The 21,211-nt window shown below is 42.5% G+C and overlaps 1 protein-coding gene across 1 annotated transcript in view; it reads right to left on the bottom strand.

The window, feature by feature from the left end:
* UBE2V2 (ubiquitin conjugating enzyme E2 V2) overlaps nucleotides 1–3,909 on the bottom strand; it is a 30,841-nt gene extending 26,932 nt beyond the window's left edge. The window contains exon 1 of the mRNA XM_081258209.1: nucleotides 3,799–3,909. Within this exon, the coding sequence (XP_081114335.1) occupies nucleotides 3,799–3,814 (16 nt within the window). The 5' untranslated portion in view covers nucleotides 3,815–3,909. The remainder of the gene's footprint in view (nucleotides 1–3,798) is intronic.
* Nucleotides 3,910–21,211: the final 17,302 nt, after the last annotated feature.

Genomic DNA, 21,211 nt, shown 5'->3' with positions numbered 1-21,211 from the left:
GAGCAGGCAGAGGAATTCTGTGAACATGAGCTTATTGACATAAATGAGGAAAGGAGATGTAGGAAAAGGATGACTGTGTCCCAGAGGAAGTGAAAAACTTCACAATAAAGAAACTCTCCGAGATATTTCCTAACACTGAAAGCACAAATGACAAAATACTGGAAGCAGATCCAAATTCAGGAGTATGACAATTCACCAAAGCACAGAAAAGATGCTTGTTCCACATAAGCTATACGATAAAAAGATAAGGCAAGCATTGTTCGAACTACTCTTGACAAGCGTTTTATAAACAAAAACACTCTAATTCTTAATCTCTCACGTTTAAACTACAGTGTACTAAACAAATGTTAGTTTTACTATTTTTTCCATTTTTCCTATATGCTTGTAACCCCAGAAATTTTTCAGTGTTTCAGCAAACATATTCAAAGGTCACAGAATAATCATAATTTTTCTCACTTACTAAGATTGCTTTGAACAGCTTCGGTTTGCCACCCAAACTACCATGCAAAGGGAGGACTGCTGATAGTAAGGTTGTATTGCCTGACGGACGATATTATCAAGAGCAAACATATGTCAAGAGCACCCAGGTTCCGAACTCACATAGACAAATCTCCCAGGCCTGTTATGAAAGTCTCAAGAGGGAAATACCCTGGACTATTACAGTTCGGCTCTTGCACTGTTTAATTTCCAGGTTCTATGATTCACACCTGCAAACCTCTTCTTCTAGTACTACTCCCAAGTTCTGCCCATATCCACAAATCTTCATCCTGAAGATGCAGAAAAGAAACAAAATCATGTAGTCCAGACTTTTCATAGAAGGGACAGAAAAGCAAGGCTTATGAGACTCACTGCACACCTAGCACGGCCATCTACCAGGGCAGCAGGGAAATTAAAACAAGGCCAGCCCAGTTCCTGTTCCAGTATACATAATGCTTCCCGCTTCTGAAAAAGGTAATTAGGCTTCACTGTGGTCGTTTTCCTCCTATATGGCTTACGTAGACCTACCACACTCTTTAATCTAACATTAATACTTCTATTAGTGCTGAGATGTGATTAAATTTTTGAATCACAGGTACTAAATATACTAACAAATTTCTATCCCAAAGAGTCGTGTTTCTTAAGCCGTGTCCTATGAAATCATCTTGACCCCCAGAGGTGACTGTCTCTTGGGAAAGGGGAACCTAGTCAGTGGGGTCTCCACCACAGCCCTACTTCCGTCCACGAGAAGCATCTGACAGTCTGAAACAAGGATTCTGCTAGGAAGAGAAGTATGAAAGCCACTCTCAAGCCTAAAAGGAAGTAAGATTCCTGATTTCAGGATTATTCCAAATTCATAGTTGCTCATGATGGAAAAAGCACTAAACTGAGAGTAAAAAACCTGGATTCTGATCTGGACTCTACTGCTAACCAACTATGTAAAACCTTATATTTCCTCAGGCCTCAGTTTACTCAACTGCAAAACAAAGAGGACCAAATGGTATGGCAAAGTATCGGTCAGCTTAGAGATCTCAGTCTAGTTAGAATTCTTCCTGCCAATTTTTCTTCCAGTAACAGAAAGACTAAAAGCATACGATTTAGGTAATGCAAATTAAAATATAATGCTTTAGTTAAAGTTTAAAAAAATACCTGTCAGGTGTTTTTTTTCTTTTTGGACTATTAAATAGCTATTTTTATCAAGATTATTTTGGCTTAAATAAAAAACATGTACGGTACACCCTAATTTTAAAATTTCAAGCTTTATTACATTTATTTCTCAAATACACGGGTACTGTTTCCCTCTCTTGCTACCAAGAGGCGAACAATACAAAAGTAGAACTAAGAGAAAATATAATTTAAAAATAGTTTCGAAACATAGTCCAAAACTGCTTCTGCACTCCTCTCTGCCCAAGCTGGATGACAGTGTCAATGTTGTAAAGCACAGAAAAGGAATAAACGGTACATGAAATTCGCCAAGGCAATTTTTAACAACAGTTTCAAAACAAATTTCAGTGATTTGGGCTTCCCTGGTGGCGCAGTGGTTGAGAGTCTGCCTGCTAATGCAGGGGACACGGGTTCGAGCCCTGGTCTGGGAAGATCCCACATGCCGCAGAGCGACTAGGCCCGTGAGCCACAACTACTGAGCCTGCGCGTCTGGAGCCTGTGCTCCGCAACGAGAGAGGCCGCTATAGTGAGAGGCCCGCGCACCGCGATGAAGAGTGGCCCCCGCTTGCCACAACTAGAGAAAGCCCTCGCACAGAAACGAAGACCCAACACAGCAAAAATAAATAAATAAATAAATTCCTACCCCCCAACATCTTCTTTAAAAAAAAAAAAAATTTTCAGTGATTTAAGAAAACATCAACTAACTGCCTAAAAGATATTCTTTCTGATTATGCTCAGGTTTCGAATCTCATAAATTTAAAAGCAGCGTAAATGTAACAATTAGAATGCTAAAATATAAACTAGAAAATACAGGCTTCCAATGTACAATAAACGTGCTAGTAATCTCTCACCAACCTCTTTATAATTCATAGTCAACTTCCAAAAATGACTCACTGTGGTTAACAAAGAGCACCTGCCATTAACATAATCTAATCATTGGTCTTTTCAAAATATTTCGACACTCTCTCACATGTACAACGTTAGAGGGGAGAAAAATCGTGTTTAAATAAAAAAAATGAAATCCACAAAATGAAGCCTATCAATCAAATTGAAACACACCACTTTATTACTAAATTTTCAAGAACCTTCAGGTACGAAGCACAACTCTTAAAAAGACATGGAGTTTTAATGCACAAGCACACTCAATTTCAAACAGCAAGGACAGTAAAGTTTTAATACTAAAATGTCACTTTTTAAATCATCCACGCTTTACTAGTTAGCTCTGACCCCAAGTGTACCGAAATAGCTCCCCAACGCTAAAATCGTTAAACAGCTTATCCTGACACCTGTACGTAATAAAGATGCGATACAAAAGACGCAATTCTTCATTAAAATGAAGGTAGAATGGCACTACCTTAAAAGTACCCATCACAACATACACCGAAGCCTTCCACTTAAGTATACAGAGACTTGAAAATTCGTGTTATTATGCAATGATGGCATGAAATACAAAAACCACACTGTTCCACAGCCACGGTTCAATAATGATTAGAAAAATTAAAGACCATACGTATTAACGTTTTAAGTAATAAAACTGTGCCCCTTTAACATACTGTAATGGTCAAATTTCTAAAACCTCAGTGTTAATACCGAATTTCTACGTCTGTGCTCAGAGAAAACCAAAACTGTATTCAGTACGAGAGGAGCCGACCAGCTAATCTAAGAAACCGCTTTTTCTTCAATTAGCGTTCACCTCGCTCCTTGCTTCTATTTAGTCTGCACCTCAGTTTTTCACTCCAGCGAAAGAAAGACCACACGCATTCATTCAGTCGGTAAGAACGGCCGTGTCCTCCGCCCACGTCAGGGCGAACCGGGGGGTCGGACCCGCTCCATCCAGGACCCCCCACGCGAGGCCTCGCGCGCCCAGGTGGACGCGGCCCGCCCGGGCTCCCCTCCTCGCTCCCGCACCGCCCGCCAGAGCCCCGGCCCAGCCGGCCCGGCCCAGCCCAGCCCCCAGGCGCGCAGCCGACGCGCGGGCACGACCGCCGCCCCGACGGCCGCCAGGACCCTCCCTGCTCCGGCCGCGCTCCGCGGAAAGTCCGGCGGCCGAGGGCCCGTACTCCGGCTTCTCCCACACCGCCAGGCCGGCCGCCAGCTACGCGCAGAGGCGCAGCGCGGGTTGGGATGGAAAAGCAGGCGGCCCGGCAGGGTACTGACCTGTGGAAACCGCCATCTTCTCCTGCAGCCCGACGCACCGACCGGACGCACGCGACGTCCTCGCTACCTCCGGGAGCGCCGCCGCCCGCCCCGCAGCTTCCGGCCCCAGGCTCCCGCCCCCCAGCTTCCGGCGCGTCACCGCAGACCCGCCCCGAGGCTTCCGGCTTCCTGCTTCCGGCTTCCTGCTTCCGGCTTCCTGGGACGGTGCCGCAAAATCAGAGTGCAAGGGTGCAGGTTAAGCTTATGGAACAGACTTGAGTCAGTCCCCGTGACGGAGAGGAAGAGCGCGAGGCCAGAATGCTCCGGGAGGGGAACGTGCTCCTAGAGCCCGCGCGGGCTCTGACGTCATAGGTGTGCGTCGGAGCAGGTGCGCTAGCGCCGCCCAGAGGGCCGTCCTCGGTCGCGGGGGAGGGTGGCATCTGTGTGGAGTTCGACGAAGTTCGTGTGGAAATGAGGCCCTGACCAGACAGGGGCGTTGACGGTTCCGTCGAAAATAATTCAAGGAGTGACAAAAAGTTTAAGGAGCCCTTAGAATTAAACCACCTTGTTCGTGCTTTCTTTTGAGATAGGAACGCGAGAGAAACGTGATTGAAGTCTGTGTCTGAGTCTAGAAAGTTCCTTCCGCTTGTGAGTGATTGGGGAGCATCACTGCGTCCGGACGGCGGAGGTGCCCACGAGGCTTGGGCGGCCGCGGGGACGACCGGGACGACCCCCAAGTCCACGACGTCCCCAGGGCGCGCGGACCTCTCCCCGCCCCGGCCCGCATGAGTGGGGCTCGTTCTGCGGCCGGGCAGTGGGCCTGCTGGGTGGGCTGCTGCTTTCCGTCCTGCGCCCCTGTTTACCTGTCCCTTGCACTCTGCGGAGGCTTGGGGAGGAGACAGACCCTCCGCTCGGTTCTGAACGTGGAGGGGGTGTCAGTGCTTGGTCCCAGCCACGCCCCCTAAAAATGAAGCGGCCAAACGGGCGCTGTTCGGTTCGCTCTCTGCGATCGGAAGCCTCTGCCGCGGCTCCCGGTGGCCCTCTCTTGGCCTCATGCCTTGCTCTTTAATATCCCTCTGCCTTTTGTGGGAGCTGTGTTAACTGACCAGCTTCCAGTGAATAAGATAAGGCAGTGCCCACTGCGGCGGCACATACCCTAAGATTGGACCGGAGAAGGGAGGATTAGCGTGGCCCCTGCCAGGATGCACGCAAATTCGTGAAGCGGCCCATGTCTTACGGAAATCTGAGCAAGAGTGGGTATCCGTGTACCTATGACTGACTTTGCTGTGCAGCAAGGAACCAACAACACTGTAAAGTGACTCTATGCCAGTAAAAATCAATTTTAAAAGAAAGAATAAAATAAGACAGAAGAGTGGGGTATTGCTTCTGAGATTTTGTTTAAGAAGACTACATTGCAAGGGCTTCCCTGGTGGTCCAGGGGTTAGGACCCGGCACTTCCACTGCCCAGGGCCCGGGTTGGATCCTGGGTGGGGGAACTAAGATCATCCCACAAGCCGCGTGGTGAGGCCCCCGAAAAAAACAAAACACGAAACGACTGCTAGCTTGCATACCTTGCTCTCTTGCTCCCTCTGAGGGAAGTCAGCTCTCATCCTGACAGCTACCTTACAGAGAAGCCCACATGGCGAGGAACATCAGCCTCTGGGCAATAACTAACCTTGAGGAAGTGAAGCATTCAGTTCAACAGCCTGAGGAGCTGAATCCTGTCAACAAACATGGCGGGGTGGGCTCGAAAGCAGATCCGCCCCACTCAGGTCTTCAGGTGACACTTGGGCCCAGGCCAACACCTTAAGGGCCACTCTGCTAGAGTCCTTGAGGCAGAGGACCCCAGGTAAAGGTTGCCTGAATCCTGACCCCCCGAAAATGAGGTAACAAATGTTTGCTGTTTTCGGCCACTACATTTTGGCATCATTTGTTCTACAGCAGCAGGAAACTAATACACTCTCTTACAGTAGCCAAGGTGTGGAAGCAACCTAAGTGCCCATCAGCAGATGAGTGGATAAAGAAGACGTGGAATATATATACACAATGGAATATTACTCAGCCGTTAAAAAGAATGAAATTTTAGCGTTGTCAACTACATGGTTGGACCTGGGGGGTATTATGCTAAGTGAAGTGAGACAGAGAAAGACATATTCTGATGTTTTCACTTGCGTGTGGAATCTAAAGTATGAAACAAAGGAATGAATGTAACAAAGTAGAAACAGACTCTCACATGTAGAGAACAAACTAGTGGTTACCAGTGGTGAGAAGGAAGGAGGAGAGACAAGATGGAGGAGATTAGGAGGTACAAATATTGTACAGGACAGGGAATACACCCAATGTTTTATAATAACTTTAAATGGAGTATAATGTACAAATTTAGAATCACTATGTTGTACACCTGAAACTAATATAATATTGTAAATCAGCTATACCTCAATTAAAAAAAAACTTTGTAAATTTCTCTTGAGATTTCATCTTTGCTTCGGGTGTCATTTAGAAGTGTGTAATTCAGTCTACACATTTTTGGGAGTCAGTGAAGGTTTTTGATGCATGGTAATGGTTACTCAGTATTTGTAAGATTAGCTAATGTACAATAACAGTAATCAGTTATATTCTTACCTTCTTTGTTGTAGGTTAATTGACCACAAGTGCATGGTTTATTTCTGGGCTCTCCGTTCTGTCCCATGGTTCTATGTGCCTGTCTTTGTGCTCATTTCATACTGTTTTTGTTGTGTGTTTGTTTTGTCAAAAAGTTTATTTTGGACTCACTGTTTTGGCAGAAGCATCTGTACATCAGCCTACTGGTAAGCCAGTGGTGTTTGTAAGTGCCTTTACCTTGTGGACCCTGGGTTAGGGACAAAGGAGGAAACCAGGGAGACAGATGACAGTCCAGGAGAAAGGGAAACCTCACTCGCATACACTGGTGTTTCCACACAGCTCATTTAATGGAAATTGTTAGACCTGGACTAATCCTGTCTTCATTATCTAACTGTGCAGCCCTCTGTAGATCTTAGTTGCCTCATCAGCAACTGATGTGTGAGGACTGAATGATAGCATCATACTGTTTTGATTAATGTAGCTCTGAAGTCTAGGAGTGTGATGTCTCCAGCTCTGTTCTTCTTTCTCAAGATTGCTTTGGTTATTCAGGGTCTTTTTTTGATTCCATACAAATTTTAGAATTATTCTAGTTCTGTGAAAAATGCCATTAGTATTTTGATAGGGATTGGTATAAAGCTTTTTTTTTTTTTTTTTTTTTTGGCAATGCTGTGAGGCTTGTGGGATCTCAGTGCCCTGGCCAGGGATTGAACCCAGGCCCTGGCAGTGAAAGTGCCGAGTCCTAACCACTGGAATGCCAGGGAATTCCCGGGATTGCTATAAAGCTTTTTTAAAAATGAAAACAGAACTTGTCAAAATTTGTGGGATACAGTGAAAGCAGTACTTAGAGGGAAATTTTGAGCATTGTATGCAATGTCAGAAAAGAAGAGAGAAGTGAAATCAGTCATCTAAGCTTCCACCTTAGGAAACCAGAAAAAGAGCCAATTAAATCCAAAGTAAGCAGAAGTAAAGAAATAATAAAAATTAGGAGTAGAAAGCAATGAAATTGAAAACAGGAAATCCATAGAGAAAATCAACAAAACCAAAAGCTGATTCTTTGAAAAGATCAATAAGATCAATAAGCCTCTAGCCAGGCTAACAAGACAGAAAACACATATTACTAATACCAGAAATGAAAGAGGGCACATCACTACAAATCCTGTTGACATTAAAAGGATAATAAAGGAAGACTATGAACAAATCTATGCCCCAAATTTGACAACCCAGGTGAAATGGACCAATTCCTTGAAAGATACAATTTGCCAAAGCTCACAGACAAAATAGTATGAATAGATCTCTCTATATATTATAGACCTATACACTAAAGAAGATAAATCAACAATCGGTAACCTTCCAAAACAGAAAACACCAGGCCCACCAATTTCACTGGTAAATTCTATCAGACATTTAAGGAAAAAATTATACCAATTCTCTACAAACTTTCAGAAGATAGAACAGAGGGAATACTTCCTACCTCATTCTGTGAGGTCAGCATTACCCTACTAGCAAAACCAAAGACATTATAAGAAAAGAAAACTACAAACCAATCTATCTCTTCAACATAGATGCAAAAATCCTCAACAAAATATTAGCAAATAGAATTCAACAATGTATAAAAAGAATTGCACACCATAACCAAGTGGGATTTATCTCAGGGATGCAAAGCTATTTCAACATTCAAAAATCAATGTAATTCATCATATCAATAGGTTATGAACAAAAGCCACATGATCATATCAATAGATACAGAAAAGCATATGATAAAATCCAACACTCATTCATGACAAAAGCTATCAGTAAAATAGGAATAGAGGGGACTTCCTCAACCTGATGAAGAATATCTGCAAAAAGCCAACAGCTGACATGATAAAGGTAACAAACTAGATTTTCCACTAAGATCAAGAACAAGACAAGGATGCCCCTTCTTACCACTCCTTTTCAACACTGTACTGGAGAAGAAAGAAACTTATTTGTTTGCCAATGACATGATTTCCTATGTAGAAAATATGAAAGAATCAAGAAAATCTGGAACTAATAAGCAATTATAGCAAGGTTGCAGGATACAAAGTTATCAAACAAAAGTCTATCACTTTCCTATGTATCAGCAATGATCAAGTGGAGTTTGAAATTAAAAACAGTACTAATATAAGCACCCCCCAAATTACTTAGTTACAAACCTAACTACATATAAGATCTGAGTAAACTTACAAAACTCTGATAAACAAAATCAAAGAAGAAATAAATAAATGGAGAGATATTTCATGTTCATGGATAGGAAAACTCAATATCATCAGGATGTCAGTTCTTTCCAAATTATAGATTCAATGTGATCCCAATCAAAATCCCAGTATGTATCCTGATTCTAAAGTTTATACAGAGAGGCAAACACCCAGGGTAGCCAACGCAATATTAAAGAAAAAGAGCAAGTTTGGAGGACTGACCCTGTTTGAATTCAAGACTTGCTACGAAGCTACAGTGACCAAGACAAAATCGTATTGGTGAAAGAATTGATAAATGGAACAGAATAGAGAGTCCATAAATAGACCTATATAAATAGAGTCAACTGATCTTTGACAGACAGCAAAGGCAATACAATGGAGCAAAGGTAGTCTTTTCAGCAAATGATACTTGAGCAACTGAACATCCAGATGCAAAAAAAAAAAAAAAAAGAATCTAGACACAGACTTTATGCCCTTCACAAATATTAACTTGAAATGGATCACAGACTGAAGTATATAATGCAATACCATGAAATTCCTAGAAGTTAACATAGGAAAAAGCCTAGATGACCTTGGGCTTGGCAAGGACTTTTTAGATAGGACACTGAAGGTACCATCCATGAAAGAACTGATAAACTGGACTTAAATTAAAATTTTCTGCTTTGCAAAAAAACACTGTCAAGAGAATGAAAAGACAAGCCACAGACAGGAGAAATATTTATAAAAGACCCATCTCATAAGGGACTCTTATCAAATTATAAGAACTTTTAAAACTCAACAATAAGAAAACAAACAATCTGAAAGGTGAGCCAAAGACTTTAGCAGACACCTCACCAAAGAAGAAATACTGATGGCAAATAGCACATGAAAAGATGCTGAACATTTGTCATCAGGGAAAGGCAAACTAAAACAGCAAAGAGATATTGCTACACACCTATTAGAATGGCCAAACCCAGAGCATTGACAGCACCAAATGCCAGTGAGGATGTGGAGCCACAGGAATTCTTATTTGTTGCTGGTGAGGATGAAAAATGGTGCAGCCGGGGAAAAGAGCAAAGTTGGCAGGGAACTTTAGGCAGTTCCCTGGTGGTGCAGTGGTTAAGACTCCGTGCTGCCATCGCAGGGGGCCGGGGTTTGATCCCCGGTTGGGGAACTAGATCCCACATGATGCAACTAAGAGTTCGCATGCCGCAACTAAAGATCCTGCGTGCAGCAAGGAAGATCCCACACACAGCAACAAAGAGCCCACATGACACAACTAGGACCCGATGCAGCCAAGTAAGTAAATAAATAAATAAATAAAAATTGTAAAATGGTACAGTCACTTTGGAAGCAGTTTGGCAGCTTCTTACAAAACTAAATATACTCTTCCTATATAATCCAGCAGTTTTGCTCCTTGATATTTACCCAAAGGAGTTGAAAATTTATATTCACTCAAAACGTACACATTAATGTTTATAGTAGCTTTATTCATGATTGCCAAAACTTGGAAGCAGCCAAGATGTTAGTAGGTGAATGGATACATAAACTGTGATGTACAGTATGCAGATAGTGGAGTATTTATTCAGTGCTTTAAAAAATGAGCTATGAAGTCATGAAAAGACAGGGAAGAAACAAATGCATAATACTGTATATTAAGTGAAAGAAGCTAATCTGAAAAAGGCTACATACTATATGACATTCTGGAAAAGTCACAACTGTGGAGACAATAAAAAGATCAGTGGTTGCTAGGAGTTACGGGAGAGGGAGGATTGAGTACGCAGAGCACAGAGGACTTTTAGGGCAGTGGACCTACTCTGTATGATGTTATAATGGTGGATACGTCATTATACATTTGTCCAAGCCCATGGAATGTACAACACAGAGAGTGAACCATAATATAAACTATGGGCTTTGGGTGATTATGATGCGTCAGTGTAGGTTTGTTGTAACAAATATACCATCTGGTCGGGTGTTGATAATGGGGGACACTATGCATGTGTGGGGCAGGGACGTATATGGGAAATCACTCAGTTTTGCTATGAACCTAGACTGCTCTAAAATATATATATATATATATATATATATATATATTTTTTTTTTTTTTTTTTTTTTAAATTCTCCAGTGGCTTTCGTCGTACTCAGCTGAAGTTCTTGCAATGGCCTGGAAGGCTCTACATGGTCTGTTCCCACGCCTGCTCCCTTATCTCCCATCTTCACCTCCTACTTCTCTCCCCTTCGCTCTTTCATACCCAACCCATGTGCTTCCTCACTATCCCTCCAACAATGAAGATTCACAACCACTCCAGGGTCTTGTCACTGGCCATTGCTTCTACTTGGACCTCTTTTCCTCCCAGTACATCTCAGCTGAACATCATCCCTACCCGCTTCTTGCAGTCTCTTGCCAGTACCTCTAGAGGCCCCCCTGTTCTCAGTCAGGCTGATCAATCCCATCACCTGGGATTTGGACAGGGATTATTGCTGGCTATGCTCTGCTAGAGCAACCTCCCAGGGGAAGGACTACAAATTTCTGCTGTCCATTCCAGCCATCCCCGGACATAGCGCATCCTTTCTGAAGTGTCCCGGCAGACAAAGTGGTAGGGTGAAAGTAGACTCATTATTCACTGTGTACTGAGAGCTGACTGTTCAAGCCCAGAACCCTGTAAGTAAGCGTTTTCACCACAGTGCCAAGATTAATGTGTCGGCTCTCTCAATTCTCCTCCTCCTGTTAGAATACTGACTGGTTGTCATGGTGTTAAGTCCACATTCAGTGGGTCCATTCTTCTTCCTCACATTCAGCAGCTGGAGCATTCTTAAATCTAAATAAACAGGAGATAATGAAAACCAAGATAATACAGATGTAATTTGTTGTTACTCCCTTGTTTTTTGGGGGTTTTTTTTCTATGAAGGGAACTCTGAGGAACATTGGTAATATTTGAAGTTTTAAGTCCATAGCTGGGAAGAACGGACAACCACTGAAATAATGTGAACTGCATATGCTAAAATTAGGGAGATGACTCGGGGTTACATAGAACTCCTTGAGAGGGAGGATCTGACATAAAGTCATAAATTTCCTAGATATCTAAATTCCTTTTTCTTTCTTTTTTTTTTTTTTTTTGCGGTACATGGGCCTCTCACTGTTGTGGCCTCTCCTGTTGCGGAGCACAGGCTCCGGACGTGCAGGCTCAGCGGCCATGGCTCATGGGCCCAGCTGCTCCACAGCATGTGCTATCTTCCCGGACTGGTGCACGAATCCGTGTCCCCTGCTTTGGCAGGTGGATTCTCAACCACTGCACCACCAGGGAAGCCCCCTTTTTCTTTTTTAAAGAAAAAAGATAACAACATAAAATATTTTGTTAATCTGTTATAATTTATTCATGACTATTTCTTTAACACATCCACTTTTAGTTTCTTTTTTTTTTTTAATTTGGTTGCACCAGGTCTTAGTTGCGGCAGGCGGGCTCCTTAGTTGTGGCTCGCTGGCTCCTTAGTTGTGGCATGTGAACTCTTAGCTGCAGCATGCATGCAGGATCTAGTTCCCTGACCAGGGATCAAACACGGGCCCCCTGAATTTGGAGCGCAGAGTCTTAACCACTGTGCCACCAGGAAAGTCCCTACTTTCTTATACACCTTTCAGATAAACATTTTTATAATTCCTCTTATATTCTATATGTTATTTACTACTTTCAGTAAAAAATATTTTTCCACTCAATCTTCATAATTATGATTTTAAAGGCTTTAAAATATTTATCACATTATCAAGCCATTCTCTTAATTTTGGACATTTGTCTGCTTCCAGGACTCTTCCTAGAACAAGTTCCTCTATCTATATTTTTAGGCAGTTAGGGGAAAGGCCAGAGGTTCTTCCTGAGTCTTTTGGGCCTTAAAAATAATCATCCTAGGGACTTCCCTGGTGGTCCAGTGGTAACGAATCTGCCTCCCAATACAGGGGACACGGGTTCAATCCCTGGTCAGGGAACTAAGATCCGACATGCTGCAGGGCAACTAATCCCACGCACCACAACTACTGAGCTTGCGCGCCTCAGTGAGAGAGCCTGCGTGCTGCAAATTACAGAGCCCATGTGCTCTGGAGGCTGCACACCACAACTACAGAGCCCATGCGCCCTGGAGCCTGCACACCACAACTAGAGAGAGAAAACCTGCACCCCACAACGAAAGATCTCACATGCCTCAACAAAGATCCCACGTGCTGCAACTAAGACCCAACACAGCCAAAAAAATAAAGAAAATATTTAAAAAAATAATCAGCGTAAATTAATCCTCATGTTACCGAACCGAACTCTGTTTTGCTCACCTGATGTGCAGCAAAGCCAATCTACCTGGTTGTGGTGAAGGAAAGTACAGTGTTTACTCGCAGGTGCCAAGCAAGGAGAACAGGCAGCTAGTGCTCAAAGGACCCAAACTCCCTGAGGACTTTCAGGGAAGGGTTTTTAAGGCAACATGAGGGGTGAGGGTTGCAGGGTGTGGGATCAGCTCATGGACATTCTTCTGACTGGTGATGAGGTAACAGGGTGATGTTTTGGGAATATTAATCATCAGTCTTCTCATTCCAGCTGAAACCACACAACTGGTCTCAGGAATTAATGCAGCTCAGGTTCTTTATGTCTCAGCACAGAAAGAATTCAGTGAGGGACAGAGTGGGAGTTAAGCAGTGGATCTGATTAGTATAGGACACTTGTGAAGGCTACAAGTGGGCAGGCAAGAGGGCTCCACCCCAAGAACTAAGTGAGCTACATTTTTACCATCAAAGGAAAAGTGGGGAGGGGGAGAAGGCCACCTTCTTCCTCATTCTTTGGACATCAAGCTTACATCACTAGCTCCTCCTTTGTGTCTTAAAAGCAGAAATAAACAGTTCTGTATAACAGTTGGAGTCTTCAGTACACCACTTCTGATAATGGATACAACCACCAAGCAAAAGATCAGGAAAGAAATAGAAGACTGAACAATACTGTGGACGAGTTGGACACTTCACTCAACAACAGCATCACCCACGGTTTTCTCAAATGCACATGGAACAGTCTGCAGGATAGAATGTCTGTCACAAAATAAGTCAAACAAATTTTTAAAAGATTGGAATCATGCTGAGTATCTTATCACAATGAAATGAAACAAATCATTAACAGAAGGAAAACTGGATAATTCACAAATATATAGAAATTAAACAATACACTCTCAAACAAACTGTGTCAAAAGAGCAATCACAAGGGAAATTTTCTAATTTCCCGAGAATACAGTATAGCAAAACTTACGGGATGCAGTGAAAGCAGTGTAAAGAGGGAAATGTATAGCTGTAAACACATACATTAAAAAAGAAGAAAGATCTCAGATTAATAACCCAATTATACAGCTTAAGGAACTAGCAAAAGAAGTGGAAACTAAGCCCAAAGCTAACAGAAGGAAAGAAACAGGAAAAAAAAATAAGGATTAGGGTGTAGGAAAATAAAATAGAGACTAGGAAGACAATAAAATCAATGAAATATGAAGATGGCTCTTTGAGAAGATAAACAAAACTGAGAAAACTTTAGCTAGACTGACTAAGGAAGAAAGAAGACTCAAATGACTAAAATCAGAAATAAAAGTGGGGATATAACTAATGATCATACAGAAATAAGAAAGGATTGTAAGAGACTGCTATGAACAATTGTACACTAACAAATGAGATAACCTAGAGGAAATGGCAGATTGTTAGAAACACACAATCTCCTGAAACTGAATTATGAAGAAATAGAAAATCTGAATAAACCTGTAACCAGTAAGAAGATTGAAGCAGTAATAAAAAATTTCCTAACAAAGAAAAGCCCTGGATCAGATGGCTTCACTGGTGAATTTTACCAAACATCTAAAGAATTAATGCTGATCCTCTCAAATGCTTCCCAAAAATTAAAGAGGAGGGAACACTTTCTAATGCATTCTGTGACGTCAGCATTACACGATACCAAAGCCAGACAAAGACACTGCAAGAAGAGGAAACGGCAGACCAATATCCCTTATGGATATTGATGCAAAAATTCTCAACAAAATACCATAAGCTGAAATCAGCAGCATAGTACAAGGATTATACACCATGACTAAGTGGGTTATATTCCAGGAATGCAAAGTTTGTTCACATAATACACCACATTAATAGAATGAAGAGAAAAAATCACATTGTAATCCCTATTCATGCAGTGAAAGCATTTGACAAAATTTGACACCTTCCATGATAAAAACACTCAAAAAACTAGAAATAGAAGGAAACTTCCTCAAGATCATAAAGGCCACATATGAAAAACCTATAGCTAACAACATTCTCAGTGGTGAAGGACTGAAAGCTTTTCCCATAAGATCAGCAATAAGGTTGCTCACTTTGCCACTTCCATTTAATGCATTATTGGAAGTTTTAGAACAGTTAGGCAAGAAAAAGGGATAAAACTTATCCAAATTGGAAAAGAAGAAATAAAATTATCTCTGTTTGCTGATGACATGATCTTGTAGAAAATCCTAAAACTTCCACACACAAAAAAAAAACTTTTGGAACTAAGAACCTAATTCAGCAAAGTGGCAGTATACAAAATCAACACACAAAAGTCAGTTGCATTTCTATACACTAACAGTGAACCATTTGTGATGGAAATTATGAAAACCATTTCATTTATAATGGCATAAGAAATAGGAATAAATTTAACCAAGGAGGAGAAAAGCTTGTACACTGAACAGTGTTGAAAACATTGCTGAAAGAAACTAAAGAAGACGTGCATAAATGGAAAGCCAGCCCATGCTCATGGATTGGAAGACTTAGCCTTAAGATGGAAATACAGTGGTGTCCCTGCAGGTCAGCAGACAGCAGAGCAGCCTGGGCGGACGGGCGTCGCCAGGACCTGCAGGGAAGGCGGTGCCCTTGCCATCGGGGCTGTGCTCGCAGCTGCTCCTGGGGGAGGGGCCTTCCTCCGCCCACAGGTGAGCAGGCAGCTCTGGGCCCGGGGGGAGTGCACCTGCTGACGGAACGGCTGCTCTCTTACTGCCCCTTGGTCTCCGGCAGACACCTCCTGGGCCAGCCCAGCCCAGACAATCCAGGGAACGGAATTCCAGGAAACAGTTCCAGCTTGACCAGGCTGACAGCAAACACAGCCACCACACATACAGAATACTTACAACCCTAGAACTAACTGAATAGTCTGTTTGTTGGCAAGTCAGGAGGCCGTGAATGCTCATTTGAGGTCGCTGGACTGTGTTCTAATTTTGAGCAGAAATGACGTCTCCTGCCTGTTGTCTGTCTAAGGATTCAACGTGCACGGTCGAGGACACTCATCATGTTGGTTTGCACAGAGCCTCTTTACCATTCAAACCATAATTTTATGCTTGAAGATATGTCAGCAGGATTTATGAAACATATTTTAGATTATTTCCAGTTCATAAATGATTTTCATAGTGCTAATGTGTATGCATATATGTCTAATTATTTTAGATATTTCTGAACTTACAGTGACTTCACTCTTCCCTTTTCCACCTTGATCTAAAGTACTTTTTTCACACGCTATTTTCAGAACTAAGTGTATCTTCTGATGGTTGAAATAGGTGTTTCAATTACTGTCTCTCTGCTCTTGCCATTTATAAAACACTTGAAATTTTTTTATCATGGAAGGTGTTAAATTTTGTCAAATGCTTTCACTGCATGAATAGGGATTACAATGTGATTTTTTTCCTTCATTCTATTAATGTGGTGTATTATGTGAACAAACTTTGCATTCCTGGAATATAACCCACTTAGTCATGGTGTATAATCCTTGTACTATGCTGTTGTACTTCTTTTTTAAAAAAATATTCATTTATTTATTTGACTGCACTGGGTCTTATTTGTGGCATGTGGGATCTTCATTGCCGTTTGTAGGATCATTCTTTTTTTTTACTTGCGGCATGCGGGCTCGTAGTTGTGGCACGTGGGCTTGTAGTTGTGGCATGCAGGCTTGTAGTTGTGGCACACGGGCTTGTAGTTGTGGCATGCAGGCTTGTAGTTGTGGCACATGGGCTCATAGTTGTGGCATGCATGTGAGATCTAGTTCCCTGATCTGGGATCATATCTGGGCCCCCTGCTTTGGGAGTGCGGAGTCCTAGCCACTGGACCACCAGGGAAGTCCCAACACTTGAAATTTTTTAATGCTTCTGACAGTTTCAGACTTAAAGAAGTAAAAGGAAAAATTGTAAAAGACTTTGAAATGAACTGAGAAGCGCACTGGGTGTATGTGAGGGAAACATGTTGTCTGGGTGACGTGATTCTGCAGGTTCTCTGCTCTTTTTGCTGTCTTTGAGCTATTTTACAACTCATTAATTTGTAAAAAACTGATAACAATGGCCATGATTTTTGTCCATAGAAATACAAATTGTGTCCAGTGATTCCCATAGATTATTCCCTGTGTATAGTCCCATTTTGCTTCAGTTTATAAATTAATACCAATTTTCTTCCATTGTTCACTTGACCCAGTCGTAATTTCTTATTGATGCTCTGATTAACTAGTAAGTTAAAACCTTTGACACTGTCATTTTATCTGTCTCAGTGTCTTGATTATATCTTTAAAAAAATCTTACCAACAGCAAGGAGCTTTATTTATATTCCATACAGTGGATTTCAGTAAGAGCTCATGGGACTACAAGTGCATTCCAGTCGTATTTATGTATTTATTCCACTTCCATCAAGCACTCAGACCCTGCACTGGGTCCTGGGGAGGAAAGATGAGACCCACAGCAGCAGGTACAGAAAGCATGGTGCTGCAGAGCAAACGTCCCAGAGAGGAGGGTGCAGGGCAGTGGGAGGACCGGAGAAGGTTCCTGATCTTGTAGAACAGGTGGGAGTTGGTCAGAGAAGGCATTTTGTGCAGAAGCACCGAGTGAGGGGGAGCATGACACACCCAGAGGTGAATGGGGGGCAGCTGGAGGAAGGTTGGCACCTTCGTCCACTTGGGCTGCTATCAAAAAATAAAGTGTCAGAGACTGGGTGGCTTATACGCGACACAAGTTTATTTCTCATGGTTCTGGGGGCTGGGAAGTCCAGGATCGTGGCACCAGCAGGTTCAGGGGCTGGTGAGAGCCCTCTCCCAGGGTTGCGGAAAACCGACTGTATCCTCTCGGGATGGTCGCTCTCTGTTATGAGGGCACTACTCCTATTGTGGGGCCCTGCAATAACCTCCCATATGCCCGCCCGCTAATACCATCACTTTGGGCATTAGGCTTCAATGTAGGAATTTTAGGGGGACTCAACATTCAGCCCACAGCAGCTGGGGAGCTGGACACGGGCCCCTGCCAGCCTGAGGAATGAAGGTTCTACTAAGCAGCTTTGGGAGTCACTGAAGGACTGCACGTGGTAGGTCCCACAAACAGGAAGCTGTTTCTGCAGGAAGAGATGCTGCTCTACCCTTAGAGGCAGGGAAGGAGAGTGCCTCACTGCCCACATGGATCAGCTGCTGCTTCTCCGTCTGTAGCATTTTCTGAAATTCAGGGGCAAAGAGCTCTGCTCCTAAGTGGCGTTGGAGTTGGACAAAGTGGACAAAATTCTATTTTGCTCCTCTTTGATGTATATTTCATCTTAAGTTTATCTGAGACATTTTTCCAAAGAAGACATACAGATGGCCAACAGGCACATGAGAAGATGCTCTACATCGTTAATCATCCGGGAAATGCAATCAAAAGCACAATGAGGTACCACCTCACACCTGTCAGAATGGTTGTCATCAAAAAGACAACAAACGGCCAAGTGCTGGTGAGGATGTGGAGAAAAGAAACCCTCGTGCACTGTTGGTAGGAATGCAACTTGGTGCAGCCGCTGTGGAAAACAGTATGGAGGTGCCTCAAAAAACTAAACATAGAGCTGCCATATGATGCTGCAATTCCACTCCCAGGTACATATCCTGAAAAAAAAACACTAATTGAAAAAGATACATGCACCCCAATATTCACTACAGCATTGTTTACAATAGCCAAGATATGGAAACAACCTAAGTGTCTATCAACAGACAATTGAGTATTACTCAGCTATGAAAAAGAATGAAACCTTGCCATTTGCAGCAACATGGATGGAGCTGGAGGGTTTTATGCTGAGTGAAATAAGTCAGAGAAAGACAAATACTGTATGATATTTATATGACTCTAAAAAGTAAAACAAACTAGTGTATATAACAAAAAAAGAAACAGACTCACAGATGTAGAGAACAAACCAGTGGTTACCAGTGAGGGGGGCATGGTAGAGGTTATGGAGGAGTTAGAGGCATAAACTACTATGTGTAAATAAATAGGCTAACATTATACTGTACAGCACAGGAATATAGCCAGTATTTTATAATAACTATAAATGGAGCATAACCTCTAAAAATTGTGAATCACTATGTTGTGCACCTGAAGCTAACATAATATTGTAAATCAACTGTACCTCAATAAAAATTTTGATATATCTGTGCAACCTTCATATCTAGTTATTAATATGCAGAGGGCACAAGACGTAAAAGCAAAATATTATTATTTTAAACAAACAGGCTTATCAACAACATGAATCAGTGTTTCCTTGGTGGATAAAGTTCTATTTTCTTTAATAACAGCTACTAATTAAGCAACAGAATAGTTTACCATGACATTAACCTTGTTCTAAAAGAATCATTAATGTGTAAAATCAACAGTTTGGAAAGCACCTGGACCCCACAGCCAAAGCCTATTTCATGGAACTGTCTGTTCTTTATCCATGAGAAGTTGAGTTTACGTAGGATTATCTACAATCTGGAAATCTGATACTGAGAATAAGTGAGCAGAGTGTTTCACACGCTTGATAATTCGCCAACCTGTCATCTTTTCTTCTGAAGGCCCTTCTCACTTACAAATTCATTCTGAGCAAAATTTCACATTTGACAGTGTTTTGATGTATAAGTCCTTCCAGGTAGTTTGCATTTTGACAGCAAAGTCCAGAGTTACAGTGCAAGCTGGGATAATTCGGCAAGTTTAGGTTCGGGGACAGAGCAGCTGGGAGGATTGGCTAGGGTCACAAGGAGCAATGTTATAAACGCTTGGCGACGGTTACTGAGTGAGTAACCAAGGACGGGCTGTGCCTGGTGCTGAAGCTTTCTGCTGTGACCATAAGTTTTACTTCTCTGCCTGCCTTTACTGTATCCTTTTTTAATTTACAGGAGTCTTGTAAGAATCAGTCATTAAAGTTTATTCCTGAGTCCAATGTGGTTTTGCTATAATAATGCCAAAAGTCCTGAGGAGGAGCGTGTTGCCAATTAAGTCATTATTCTCTAGCGCTTTACCCCTTTCCAAAGTTCCACGGTTCAGGGGGAAGAGGTTTCATACACTTAAAATACACATCGCTGAGCTTGAGCTTGGCCCTCTGGTTGCTCAGAAGTTCAGAATGTATCTGATCAGGTAGAAGTCGTTTTCAGGGATCTTTTACTGTAAACCCTGTTTGAAATAATCACAGCAGATAGCTTATAGGAAGCCTTAGCACGGATGCTCTATATGTTATATAATATTATGTTACAATATAATTTTCCAACTAAGCAAAGACTGTTTTCATTTTTGTGAGATTGTGTGTTTAGGGTTCACAGTACTTCAAGCCATCAGATCACACACTTTGCCTGTGAAATCCCACTGAAAATCGAAGAGTCTGTGCCAGAAGCCCAGGCATCTGAGCAGCAGGAGGGAAGTCAGGGACTGCTAAATGTTATGAGCAGAAAACATCACCGAATCAGATGTTTCCATGTAAAGGCTGATGCTGTTCTGTTGGGGCAAAGCAGGGCCCACCTGTCTCACTGCTCCCAGGTGGTTCTGGAACAAACGCTGCGGAAGGCTGCCCCTTCCCGGAAGACAGCCTCCTACCCTTGCAGAGATCGGCCCTGCATTTCAGCCCTCAGCGCGAGGAGACACCACAAAGGGGAGGTGGCTGCATCAGCTGATTCTCTTTCACGGGGGAACGAGCTGGACCGGTGTCTTCCTCCAGCCCTCCCAGTTCGGGGGCCAAAGAGATGTGCCTGTGAAATGGAGCAGCACTGCCCCGCGGAGCTGCTGAGAGGGGAGAACACGGCACGTGGGCTGTGTGAGGCGTGTTTGTTAAATAAAACACGGAGTCCATTGCTCCGTCTCTGCAGAGGCTGATAAAGCCTGGGAAGAAAGGGAAGCAGATTTTAAAGTTTATAACTTTCCATTTGCAACAATAGACAGAGAGCAGTGAGAGGAGAATCCAAAGGATAAACAGCCCTGAGGTTTTTTGTTTTTAGATTCCACATGTAAGTGAGATCATAACAGCATTAGTCTTTCTCTGTCTGACTTATTTCACTTAGCGTAATACCCTCTAGGTCCATCCATGTTGTCACAAATTGCAGGATTTCCTTCCTTTTTATGGATGAATAATATTCCATTGTGTGTATAGTTACATATATAAAAATATAAATAAATATATATATATATATAATTTCACATCTTTTTTATCCATTCATCCATCAATGGACACATAGGTTGTTTCCATGTCTTGGCTACTGTGAATAATGCTGCAATGATCATGGGGCCCATGAGGTTTTATAGATTTCTCTTTTTATCTGGAAAATTTGTAGTTGCCTTGGAAAAAGTCCCTGCCTTCATGGAGCTTCTGTGCTAATGGAAGCAGA

The sequence above is a fragment of the Mesoplodon bidens genome (genome assembly GCF_964165515.1).
Source record: "Mesoplodon bidens genome assembly, chromosome: 16".
NCBI classification, from domain to species: Eukaryota; Metazoa; Chordata; class Mammalia; order Artiodactyla; family Ziphiidae; genus Mesoplodon; species Mesoplodon bidens.
The sequence above is the reverse complement of the archived record's forward strand: the minus strand, read 5'-3'. Positions and strand labels throughout refer to the sequence as shown.